This window comes from Quercus lobata, chromosome 5 (genome assembly GCF_001633185.2).
Source record: "Quercus lobata isolate SW786 chromosome 5, ValleyOak3.0 Primary Assembly, whole genome shotgun sequence".
In the NCBI taxonomy this organism is placed as follows: Eukaryota; Viridiplantae; Streptophyta; class Magnoliopsida; order Fagales; family Fagaceae; genus Quercus; species Quercus lobata.
Window position 1 is genome coordinate 83,574,957 of NC_044908.1, and position 12,898 is coordinate 83,587,854.

General features: G+C 35.6%; 2 protein-coding genes across 5 annotated transcripts; both read right to left on the minus strand.

The window, feature by feature from the left end:
* Positions 1-315: 315 nt before the first annotated feature.
* LOC115992741 (mitogen-activated protein kinase kinase 5-like) lies at positions 316-2,089 on the minus strand. Its single transcript, XM_031116964.1, has one exon. The coding sequence runs from the start codon at positions 1,802-1,804 to the stop codon at positions 671-673; it is 1,134 nt and encodes a 377-aa protein (XP_030972824.1). The 5' UTR covers positions 1,805-2,089; the 3' UTR covers positions 316-670.
* A 2,445-nt stretch (positions 2,090-4,534) lies between these two features.
* LOC115992784 (DNA-dependent metalloprotease WSS1-like) lies at positions 4,535-10,423 on the minus strand. 4 transcript variants are annotated; one of them, XM_031117021.1, is made up of 5 exons: positions 10,332-10,423; positions 9,872-10,099; positions 8,848-9,043; positions 6,862-7,332; positions 4,535-4,894 (listed from the first exon to the last, which is right to left on the minus strand). In XM_031117021.1, exons 2-5 carry the CDS (start codon positions 10,024-10,026, stop codon positions 4,706-4,708), a joined length of 1,011 nt encoding a protein of 336 aa, XP_030972881.1. In that variant the 5' UTR covers positions 10,027-10,099; positions 10,332-10,423; the 3' UTR covers positions 4,535-4,705. The 4 variants fall into 4 exon arrangements, with proteins under 4 accessions (XP_030972881.1, XP_030972880.1, XP_030972879.1 ...); XM_031117020.1 differs by lacking the exon at positions 10,332-10,423 and adding an exon at positions 10,212-10,319; XM_031117022.1 differs by lacking the exon at positions 10,332-10,423 and adding an exon at positions 6,559-6,597 and having other exon boundaries at positions 4,808-4,894; positions 9,872-10,186.
* Between the last annotated feature and the right edge of the window lie 2,475 nt (positions 10,424-12,898).

Genomic DNA, 12,898 nt, shown 5'->3' on the forward strand with positions numbered 1-12,898 from the left:
AAGGGCGTCGTGTAGCTTGAGTTATTGCATGATAACAAAACTAAAAAAGACCTCTAATAACCCAACAATAATTTCAACCAAAGATGGCAAAAATTCAGCCACCCCCAATAAACCCAACACACATTTTAAGCAATCCTCACACTAATAAAGCTTTCAAAAGACCGCTAACTCAATTGACAAAGTCTCTTGTCATCAAATAAAGGACTTGTACTAAAACTCAATTGGCGTCTTGGCCTATGACAATAAATGGCATTCATAATGGTTTCAAATCCTTGAAAAGAACTTAAAAAAAGATAAAAACATTGTGCCTCATCATTCACATAAGATAAGATTTTTTTCCTTTTTTTCTAGTTTTTTTTTTTTTCTTTTTCTAGTAAACATTACAAAAGACATAACAAGATTGAAAATTGAGTGACTTAAAAAGACTGAAGAGACTGAGATTGATTGAAACTACAGAGACATAACCAGCCCAATTTCTCATCTCAAATTCTTTAACCTTCCCTCCCACTAAAAATCAAACCCCATCCCATCATTATCAAAATTACATCAAATCTTTTAACCATTCTTGAATCAAACAAAATGGGAAAATAAAAAAAAAAAAACAAAAATTTAAGACCTTTCTTTTTTTTCTTTTTTTTCATTTTTCTTACAACTACAACTACTACAACTACTACTGAGAATTAAGCGGGCGTGGAGGAGGTAAAAGTTGATGAAGATTCTGATTCACCTGATTGTTCACCTGAACATTGTGTTGCACAATGAATGGGTGCCTTAACAACTGCGAAGCCGTCCACCTTCCCCTCGGCTCTCTCTGCAAACAACAGGAGATAAAGTCCCTGAACTCCCTCGACGCCGTGGCCGGCGCCTCCGGCGGCTGCGACATACAAATGGCGCACATCAAGCTCGCCCAATCCCCTTGCCTCGAAACCGCGAACGGGAACCGACCCATGTAGAACTCGAGAATGCTAACCCCGAAACTCCATATATCCCCAGCGTACGCATTGTACTGCCCGTCGTTCAAATCGGTGTTGATCCTCTCCGGACTCATGTAGGCGATGGTGCCCACCGAGGAGTTACACGGGTCCATGGTCTGCGCCAAGATTCTCGAGACCCCGAAGTCGGCGATCTTGACCTGGTTCCTCGCGTTGAGCAAGAGGTTCGAGGGCTTGATGTCGCGGTGGACGATGTGCCGCCGGTGCAAGTATGCGAGTCCGGCGAGGATCTGGCGGGCTAGATCGGAGAGCTGGCGCTCGTTCGCGATGTGCACACCTTCCAGCGAGCCCCGATCCATGTACTCCAGCAGGACCTGGATTTCGCCGTTGTGGTCGAACATGTCGTGGCATTTGACCACGTTCGGGTTGTCCACGTCGCGGAGGATCTCGATTTCGGTGCAGATCTGGCGGCGGACCGAGTCGTCGTGGTTCCCGTAGATGACCTTGAGGGCGAAGACTCTGCCCGTGGGCTTGTGGATCACTCGGTACACGGTCCCTCCGGTGCCGCTCCCGATTCGATTGGCTCGCTCGAGCTGGGAGTAGTGGAAGCATAGAGCGTTTCTGTTTCTGTGATTCGAGGTTTCTTCGCTGGATGACGTGGCGGCGGAGTTGGAGTTGGAGTTGGAGTTGGAGGAGGAGCTGGAGGAGGAGGAGGAAGGGAGCGAGGTTGGGGGAAGAGGGAGGGGGACGGCTAGAGCTGGGTCCCGTAATGGGAGAGGGAGGGTTAGATCTGGGCGGCGGCGTGAACGGAAGCCTTGTTTTGATGTGGGACCCACTTGGGATTGGGGTTGTGGGGGTTGTTGTGGCCTCATATTTTTTGATCAATCGACAATTTTGGTTTTGGTTTTTGGTAAAAGGATTAATCGAATCGAATAGAATCGAGAGAGAGAGAGAGAGAGAGAGAGAGAGAGATGGGTTGAGCTAATAATAGGATTATAGAGGAAAGGGGGAAGGGAGGAACAACAAGGATGAGTTGTTCTTTGGAGAGGAGAACAATAAGACCAAGAATAACAAAGTTTGTTGTGAAATGAAAAGAAGAGAGGAGAGGAGAGAAGAGGAGACTTTTTTTGTGTTTTTTTTTTTTTTTTTTGAAGAGAGAGAGAAGGTTCTTGGAAGAAGAGGAAGATGGTGTGTGTAATTGAAATTTGGGTTTTTTTTATTTTTATTTTTTATATTTATAATTTAGAGGAAGAGGGGAAATGAAATGATGGAATACAAATTTGGGATTAATAATGGAGATATGAGAGGGGGAGGGATGGTTGCAATCAAAAGAGGGGAATCAAAGGATTTTTTTCTGAAAGGTCGACGCGCGTTGAAGAGAGAGTGTGAAGCACGGGCCAATGAGAATGGAGAAGAGACGGGGCCCCAGTTTGGGGTCACTCGGGTCCGTGAGTGTTGGGACGCTCCACTTGCAGACATTGGGCATCAACCTTGTGGAAATTTTGGAAAACCCACAATTGTTTGGGGTTCTGGACCCCACTTATTTCACTGCTTGGATCCTATGGAGATAATAATCTTCTTTCTTTTCTTTTTCTTTTTTTAATTTGGTTCATCCTTGTTTATTAAGAGTTGTACTTAGTGTACATTTAACTTTAATTAGCCTTTTTATTTTTTATGGTATTAGTTTAATGAATCACTAAAATATACTAATGTACAATGAATGAAGCATTTAATTTTTGGAATACCTTACAGTAGTAAAGGAGGAAGAAAGTGATTGTTATAATAAAATACTACTTCATGATCTAACCTAATTTACCTACATTCACTTGTGTGTGGTTTAGTTATTAATTCAATGAATAAAGGATCTTATCTTCAAATAAAGATATTATATTAAAAATTCTCAAAATAAATATATTTAAAATATTCCTATATAAAAAGTCAATAAATTTTGATCTATAAAACAAATATATAATAATAATAATAATTATCATGAAACAAACCAAATCTAAAAATAACTATTTATATTTGTTTGGGCATAACTCAACTTGGAAAATAACTACTTATATTCATTTATTTAATAAACAAGTCAAATCCAAAAACAAGTATAGGCTCAAGGACAAAAATAAACACATGTCACCATTATGATGAGTCTAATGTACTGGAGCATTAGAACTATGCCAAGTTTTAAGTTCAACTACTAAACAAATTAAGTTCAAATTTAATAATATATTCATGAGCAAACTTGTAAGTATAAAACTTGATTTAAGTGTATACAATATTATATGTTTATTAGTTTATAAATATACATGTATATAAATATTATTATATAAACATCATATTGGAGTGTATAATTTTGTAAATTAAGAGTCATAAAATATCAAATTATTATTTGTAATTTTTTAGTAATAAAAAAAATTCATTTTGCTGTAAAATTTCACATATAATTTATAACAATATAAGATTAGTGATATTTATAAGCTCAAAATAGCTAAGGGTCCATTTGAATTGAGGGGGAGAAAGGGGGAGTAGAGTAGAGTAGAATTGACTAAAAATTAGTTTATTTTCAGTTAACTCAACTCTACTCTACTCCTCTCTCTCTCTCCCCTCTCAATTCAAACAGACTCTAAGATTGGTGAGTCTAATTTTAACATGTGATTAATTATTTTACATGTGCTAGCTATAGTTTGTTATATTTTTATCTCATTGTCTTTACACATGATAGTTACAATTTGTTTTATGATTTTAACACATGTGATTAATTGCTTTTACCCATGTGTTACAAAGGACTGTTTAGGGAAGCATATATAATTAGCCAAGTTTGACTATTGTAAACTCGACTTTAGAATTGGATGAAAATTTTATTTTAAAATCAGAGGTGAGATTAGAGTTTCTTTCTCTCAGCTCAATGTATATTCACTGAGCTCCTCTTCCAACTTTTCTGGCGAAACCTTGAAAAAAGACTTCCAGTGCCAAAACCAAAAACAAATTAAACACATCCCTCCTCCTTCAAATAATACATCATGGGATTTTAGACTCTATGATAAATTACATGCCACTTCAGTTATTCTAGGAGCACCCCCAAAATATTAGATATGCTGGATCTCCAATCAATACACTGTAACAACAGAAAAATAATTGATTTCTGATTGTACCATCTTTTGCCCCCACTTCTTTGCTAAGCGTAAACCTACATCTATAGTGTAAGCCTGTGTTCGGTTTAGCTTTGTTAGCATCCCACGCCTTCACTAGTTTTTGTTTTTGATTTTTAAACAATTTGATAGTTATATTGGGAGAGTGGGTATTTGAACTCTAGATGTTTCTGTTTAAAATGCTAAAAAATGTTAATTAAGCTACGAGGCTCTTGACAAGCCTTTACTAATCAATCATTATTAATCAATTTTATAAACTCGTTTAGGCATCTCAATTTTAAGCCAATATTTAGTGGAAGTATAACTAAAAGCCAAGAAGATGCCTCATAATAAAACCTATTTTAATGGTCTACTTAACAAAGTAAAAGAGATTATTCTCAGAAATCAACCACATGTTCACATCCAATATTCTATTTTAAAACCTTTGAAAACATCATGAATCAATCACCCATGAGAGGGAAAATAAAACGTTCCATTAATATTTTACTATATGTTTTCTGTTTGTATTATGTACATAAAGTAAAATAACATAATATAATAGTTTTTTTTTTCTGTTTGTATTATGTACATAAGCTAAAATGTTTAGAACAGAGTTTGCTTTCAAAACTAAGGATCTATGTGCAGTCAAGTGCCAACATAGGGTCCACGAGCAGAGGTAGGTGGACCGTACGAATATCGCCACTCTCCACAAGCTAAGCATCTCTCCACATTAACATTGTTGTCCAGGGTACAAAATTTGCAGGACCAAACCTTGAAATTAGCAGTCTCCTTGTGCTTAGGTGTTCCACAGGCTTCACATGTAAGTGCCAAGGGCTGCAATAATGTAGCAATATTGTTAGAGCATCAGTTCACACATCCAAAATGCAATGGTGACACATGCACACAAGTGCGTATGCACACACAATTCATGCCGGTCTTAACAGGCAACAATAATGTATCTAGAAAAGACTTGAAAGAGTTGTTTGTACCATAAATATTAAACAAATTCCTTCCAATCATTTTTTATAATAAGTTTCGACCTAAGGGATAATTCTTGGTTGATTGAAAGAACTCCTTCCACTCATTCATAATCTGAAGACACAGTAACAAGAGAACATTAACAAGTGTCTTAAAGCTAATTCTATTATCCAAGCATTAATTTGGCAATGTCAAATGATGCCAAGGTAACTTGAGAAAATGAATAGGCTTGTTAGCAGATCATAAGTCTTTATTTATTATGTATTCTGGCATTAATTGCTTTCTAATCAGGTTTCTTTAATTTTATTTATTTAGTTTCAATCGCTTTTAAATGTTAAGAGGCAATTATTATTGGTTTATTGGGGTTTTTTTTTTCATCTGGATTTTATAAAGTAACTGGGTTTTATACGGTATCTAGGTGTGCCCCTAATTGCAGGTAAGCTCTCTGAGCGTGGATGCAAGCCTCTCATTGATAAGATTACTGTTTGGACTAATTGTTGAATAGTCAAAAACCTATCCTTTGCTGGTAGGTTACAACTTTTGCAATGTTATATAGCGTCCATAGATTTTGGACTTCTATCCTCATTCTTCCTAAAAGGGTGATAAGAAATATTGACCACAAATTCAGTTCCTTTATTTGGAGGTGCTAAAGTGGCTTGGGAGTTGGAATGTTTCTCCTATAAGGAAAGGGAGGCTAGGGCTAAACAGAGTAGAGGACTGGACTAAGGTGTGCTAAAGCATATTTGGTTTCTCTTTATTTAAGCTGGTTCATTGTGGGTTGCTTGGGTTTATACCCATTTGCGTAAAGTTAGGAGTTTTGGGGCAGTTACTACTTAAAATTGTTCTCAGGGATGGAGGAAAATGTTGAGATTGAGAACTCTAGATAGCTCCATGTTGAAGCATAATGTTAGAGATGGCAAGGACTTTTTTTTTTTTTTTTTTTGTGTGGGGTGGGGGGGGGGGGGGGGGAGAGCATGACTGATGGTACCCAGATGCTCCTTTGGTTCTCAAATATGGGCTAAGGGTGGTCCATGATGTTGGAGCAAGTTGAATGCTAAACTCTCTTATGTTATTTGTGATGGAAGCTGGAATTGGATGCCAGCAAGGTCTACTAGTATGGTTTCCATTCAAAGCAAACTGTTTGATATGAATATATGGGGTTACTATTCATCAAATAGCTCCTCAAAAATAACTCCAAAAACCAAATAGTATTCAAGGATACTGCTCACAGCCATTGTAAAGCCCCCAAACCCCCAAGAGGTTTCCCCTTTTGTTTTTTCTCCAAACCCTACTCACTTTTCCTACACTATTAAAACCCATATATTCCCTAATATTTTCCAACCTTTTCCTGCCCAAATTCTAACCGTAGCTCATCCAAAAACCCCATAACAAGTTGCTGTCCAGAAATTTTAGATCAGATTTGGCTTCGTTACCCTTTAATTTGCAAAAAGGCTTTGATTATTTTCCTCCTCTCCACACCTAATCAAGATTAAAAGATACAGGCAAGCGAAGAGCAATACCAGTTGGTCCAGTCCCATGCAAGGTCACAAGATCAAATCCTAGAACAGGCATGGATTAAGAAGACAATTAATGATTTTAACAAAGTTACCTCAGCTACTTGAGAGGCAATATAGTAGATGGAAGAAGTATCAAATAAAAACTCAACAACTTAAACAACAACTAGGCCTTAGCCCCAAAAATTTTGGCGACTATAACAATTGCATGTATGTGAAAATAATATTAATCAAAATAATAAAAGTGAAAGATAATGCCTGTGGCTACTATGTGCCAACAATGTTAAACAAGATTTAAAGAAAGACTACCTGATTTAAAAGAGTACATGTGTTGCATTTCCATGTTGCTTGGCCATCTACCGTCTCCTGACCAGGCATGGATGCCATAGGGGAAGTTCGGGTAGATACACCATCAGAAAATGTCATATCTATTGACCTTTCAGAAGGCCCTAAAGATGATCCAATACCTTTGTCCAAGTCAGTGTTACTCTCCAAAGACTTGGACCCACACCATAAATCATCACGTAGTCTCCTTTCTGCAGCCATGGCTGCAGCTTGTATAGGGCTGAGAGCTGCCTTAATGTTACTATCACCACCTACACGGTTAGGTCCTGATGGCAAAAGAGCTCCACGCCGGGCTCTGTTTTCTGCTGCGGCCAAGGCAGTCTGCCGCAAGGATGCCAAAGAGGGTTGATAAGAAAACCCACCCAAACGTCTCCCAGGAAGATCAAATCCTTTCCCAGTGCCTGTAATCCCTTTAGCTAACAGTTCATCACATTCCTGCAGAATAGCTTGGGGGCAATCAATTAGGTGATAGATAAAATATCTACAAAAAGTTTATAAGACAGTTAAGAAAAAACTAAAATACATGATAATCTAATGACATGACAGGATTTTAATTTATCAAATCTATCACACTTAAGCTCACATGTATGACAGATCAGCATGCCCCAAATAATTCCAACACAAAAAATTACAAATTAGAGTATGGCATACATTAATTCTGCTAACATTTGAAAGAAAAATTACTCACACCCCCCCCCCCCCCCCAAAAAAAAAAAAAAAAAAAGCATTTGAAAGATAAAGGAATATGTTCATGCAAGTCTACCAAATCTGAACGGTAAAGAAAAGCAAAAGGCCAAACACAAATTTGGATATCAAATAATCATATATTATAAGTCTGATTGCTAAGTGATTCCTCTCCTTTAAGAGCTTGAGTTAGTAGTCATCCAAAAAAAACCATGTAGAGTACCCTTCAATATACAGAATTCTATATTTTGAAATGACACAAAGAAATTCAATGATTGTTATGCTGATTTTATTTCTACATAGATTTGTTTTTTCCCCATTGAAACAAGTTCCTACAATTAATGGAAACCTATATTCGAAGGGAAATTTGATGTTTATAAATTCTGTACCAAAAACAAAATAAGAAGGCAATTTATGGTGTTGGACTTCTCAAACACGCAGCAGAACAAACTTCTTTCTTGGGGGAGAAAAACACTGCAAAAACTAAATCATTTCTGACAGAAATTGACTTTATAAGTGATTTGAAGGTGTTGACACCTCAATACTAAATACTTTTTTTGGTGGGGGGGGTGGGGGGAAGGTTTTGGGGAAACCATGAGCTAAAAAGGAGAGGAATAAAGTGTAAACTACACAGAAAGTATTTTGATAAACAAGGTTAAGAAGGAAATTTGGTCATAATGATTCCCAGTGACCCCATAAATAAACAAGCCCAAGATACGTTCAAATGGAATTTGTCACAAGGAATACTAAATTAATAACACAATTGTGCCAATAACTATGCCTCGGTCATCCTAGCAAATGAGAATTTTTCCGCATTTTTGTTGCTACCATGATTAACCCTATCGTTAAGATGATATTTTGCAGTCAAGTGGCACTTGAGCAGTTAAAGTATAGCTTTCAATCATAACAGTGTAAATAATATGTGTATCCTCATTTTATACCAGAAAGCATTTGAGACAATCAACTTGGAACATTTAAAATTGATTAAAACACAAACTCACTTTCTCTCTCAAGTAGGCTTTAGAATTCTACCGAATTCCAATCCAATGCAGTAGAAATGAGTGTGTCCGTACACATGTTCATGCTAGTGTACATGCGTATGTAATCTGACTATAAAATGAACTGTGATCTATACTTGGTGGAAGATTTTCGAGTTCTAAACACTTATAGTTAAGGCCATAAATCTCCTAACTCAAAACAATTACCAAAGATAGTAATATAAACGATAGTATTATCTTTAGCATGAACAGGAAATAAAACAATCACCTTTCTAATTTCATCCAAGAGGTTGTAAAAATCAGTGTTGTGAGGGCCATACTCATTGTGACAAAGCTCATGAAGCATAGTATCAAGAATCTGTTCATAAGGGAAGAAATCCCATTCTCTGTTTGGCCTCCGCAATCTAAGCTTAACCTCAGCACCTCCTCCTATGTTCAGCCCTAGAAGTGACGGATTGGCAGGACTGCATTTTAAAATTCTTCATGAGAAAAGAAATATACATAGTTTTGATAAATAATAAAACTTCATTGAAAGAAAAAATCAACTACAAATAGCCAAAGCACACAGGAAGTGTGCTGAGGAAAACATAAAAACAAATAAACTAAGATGCATAGAAAGTACAACTATCAAGCAAATCAGGTAAAGAAGCGAAATTGAAAACACCGGATGTGTTTGTCCACCCAAGCAAAGTCTGCAAAAAAAAATAGCTTCAGCTCATGAATTGATCTTTCGGTTCCTTAAAAAATCTGAGTATTCCGCTCCAGCTAAATGCTCCACATTAGGCAATGAGGGATCATATTCCAAAATATTAAAGCATTAATCACACTTTACCACCCAAAGTTTAATCATTTTTGTTCTATATTCCTTAATCTAATATATTCATACTGCAATGAAGGTTGCAACATTGTTTTTCGGGAATACTTTAAAGATAAATTGCAACTTTTTTTCCCCAATATTATCATTTACTTACACCTATCAAAAAAATTGTAACTTTTTTCCTTTTTTTTTGTGTGGATAGATTTGATAAGTTTGAACCTATGACATCCACTCTGTAATGATTGCTCGTTATCATCAGTCGACACACCAGTTGGTTTTGATTTAACTGAAACCCATGTAACAGAAATTGAAACATGCGATTTTATAATGATTTTGGACTAAACTTTTACTAAAAAAACACACACATGTTCAAAAATCGAATTCGACACACCCACAGGTAAAGAGAACAAGAATATATATATATATATATATATATATATATAAACAACGAAAGGATGAGAAAAAAAGTGAGTACCCGAATTCAGAAAGGATTTTGACTTTCCATTTACGTTTGCGCATGATTGGTTGAACTTGTTTGGCAACTCGCTCAAGAATTAATCTGGCTTCATCCTCCCCAATCGTCTTCAGAGGTTTGATTTCCCAAACCTTGTTAAGATCACTAAGGTCCATGTTTTTTGGACTAGACTAGAACCAGAGCTGAAGAAACAGTTGTACACTCCAAAAGTTCTTTGCCTTATTATATCTGCGTTAATTAAGAGAATTCATGAGTGTTCAAAGTCGATATAGAAAGAGAGAATTTTGATGAAGAGATAGAATTAAAAGAATATATTTTTATCTGTAAAGTGGGTTCATACTTTTGAACCACAAGAATGTATGGAGAGAATATCAGATTGTTAATTTACAAAAAAGAGAGAGATTCAGCAAAAAAAAAAAAAAAATTTACAGCACAGAGAGAGAGAGAGAGAGAGAGAGACTATGGCCTTGTTTGGCTGTATCTGGGATAAGGGAAGAGAAGGAAAAAATATCATTTTTGCGTTTGCACCCAAAAACACATGTACAGATTTATGAGTATTTTCTTAAAGTATAAAGAACACAATTTATTTGGCACAACTTTAAAGGGTAGTATTTGTTTATCATTTACACATAAATCTATAATTTTTTATTTGCAAATCACGCTCACAATCTAATCTACTACGTTACAATTGTGATAAGAAGTGAAAATTTGAGGTTTTTTTTATTTTTTTATTTTTTTATTTTTTTATTTTGGGTGCCATTTAGCATGATTTTAGCAACTAGTTAATTGGTATGTTTTTTTAGTAAACTAACATTTTGAGTTTTTTAGACTCAGAAGGAACTCAATTCTCATACACTCGATTTTGATGCTCTGGTAGGTTGATCAATTGATGTGGATATTTCTATACACACATAGAACTTGAGTCTTAAAGATTTGAGTTCTATTTTTATAGATCTGGAGAAATAGAGAGTAAGAAGAACAAAAAGAAAGAAGAAGAACAATGGAGGGAACTCAAGTCATAGAAACTTGAGTTCCACATAGATTTTTCTTCCACATCAGATTGCCACAACTTGGAACTCGAGGCTTAGAGACTCGAGTTCCTACATTGAACTCGAGATACTAGTTTGCAAAATAGTTTTGAAAACTTGACAACTAACTAAATTGTTCCAAAAGTAATGCTAAATGGCAAATTTCCCCAAATTTTTATGGTCCTAGACTAAATTGTAAGTTACAAGAACCATTTCAAAGATTAATTATAATTTCATAAATTTAAAATTTTAACAAGAGTCTTGTAAGTTGTAACTTAATTAGCATCTCATAATATTTGTAATGTAGACGTTGAAGGTTCAAAACTCCTCCTCCAATTATCGAATCATCCAAAACAAATTTATTTAATAATTTTAAATAATGAAACACTTTATTAGATATAGGAAATTAAGTTTTAACACATAATCTTTTCATTTTAAGTCAAGTGAAGTGGGTTAGAATTAAATATAACAAATCAACATTTTACTTGATACTAATAGAAATGTGTATTCAACCCATCAACCTAATGAAGCCAACCTAACAATACCTCGGTTTGAATTTTTGTGGATTAATTAATTGGATTGAGTTATAAATATTTTTTTGAAGCTTGGGTAGGATAGGTTTAGGTTGGCAAAACTTTTAATTCAACAAATTTGACCTAATCTGGGCTATTATTAGTTTAATATATATATATATATATATAATTTTTAAAAGTTTTGTATTTATTTTGGATTTTGAAAGTTTGCTTAAATTTGTTAATTTGGTTTATTTTGATAGATTTGATTTTAATAAAATTTAAATATTAGAGTTAATTATGTTAATAGTAATTGTGGGGCCCGGCCCAAATATGATGGGCTATTCCAGATTCAGGCCCGTCCGAGGAGCGTCCTGTCTGAAGAAAAACTACGTGTGAAGCGCTGCTCAATCCCAATGACGTCACAGAAACCTGTCCGAGGAGTAACTCATCCTCGGACACCACGAAGCCCAAACAGAAAACTCTCTCCACTCACTCCCGTTCATCCTCCCAACATATAAAATGAATAAAATCCCAAAATATCTGACAAAGGCTACCACCACATTAATTGCGCCCCAACCACCCTCTTGGCCGCATTAATGAGGAAAAGACCCCTGAACAGTACCGCCTTGGCATCTGCAACTCACAAAGGGAGGGATGGGGGCGGCTGATGGGACATATGCTCAAGTAGATGCTTGGATGATCAACAAGTGTAAGGTGGAGATGATAGGAGAAGAACTATATAATGTAAAAAAGTCCCTCAGAGAAGGAGAGGGAAAAAATTGTAGTGAGAGCAAAAAGGAATAGAATCAGGGAGGAGAGTTCATTTCTGGTGCTTCCATTCTTGGTGTCAATATTATCCATGCATTAGACCGAATAGGTTCACTGAGGCCAAGTTCTTAGACCCATTCTCTCCAAATACATATTGTGGGTTGTGCTTTGGGCCAAGGCCTAACCAATAGAGTTTGGGCCAGGAAAATTGTGCAACTACAGTAATTATTTATTAAATAATAAATTTAAATAGTTGAATAAAAATAGAATTTTTTTTATATGATAATTTAATGAATTAATTCAACCCAAGTAAATCCAACATAATCCTTGGGTTGGTTTTTTAAGAAGCCTAAAGGTAGTGGTTAAGGTTGAGTTCTTTTTATTTAAATTGATCAAGTTTTTGGGGTGCAGTTATATAGGGATCAATTAAAAAAGTATTGGCAAAAATTCAGTTTACACCTACTAGCTTTGCTTGAAAATCATTTTGGTTCTTAAATTTAAAGTTAGTCATTTTAGTCTTATAAGTTTGAAGTTAGTCATTTTAGTCTAATAATTTTACCCCAAAATCATTTTAGTACAATAACTTTACCCAAAAAAATTATTTTAGTCCTTTAAGTGGTCATTTTGACTTTTTGAGTGATTTTTGGGCAAAATTCCAGGACTAAGTGAGTCCTTAAAAAGACTAACATGATTTTTAGAGAAAATTACTCAACTAA

Bases quoted from the DNA above. Each gene is read 5' to 3' on its own strand.
- LOC115992741 (XM_031116964.1), bottom strand. From the start codon at position 1,804: ATGAGGCCACAACAACCCCCACAACCCCAATCCCAAGTGGGTCCCACA.
- LOC115992784 (XM_031117021.1), bottom strand. From the start codon at position 10,026: ATGGACCTTAGTGATCTTAACAAGGTTTGGGAAATCAAACCTCTGAAG. The intron at 9,044-9,871 runs GTACTCACTTTT...TTTAAAATGCAG, and splicing joins AAAATCCTTTCTGAATTCGG to TCCTGCCAATCCGTCACTTC. The intron at 4,895-6,861 runs GTAGTCTTTCTT...ACATTATTGCAG, and splicing joins CATGTACTCTTTTAAATCAG to CCCTTGGCACTTACATGTGA.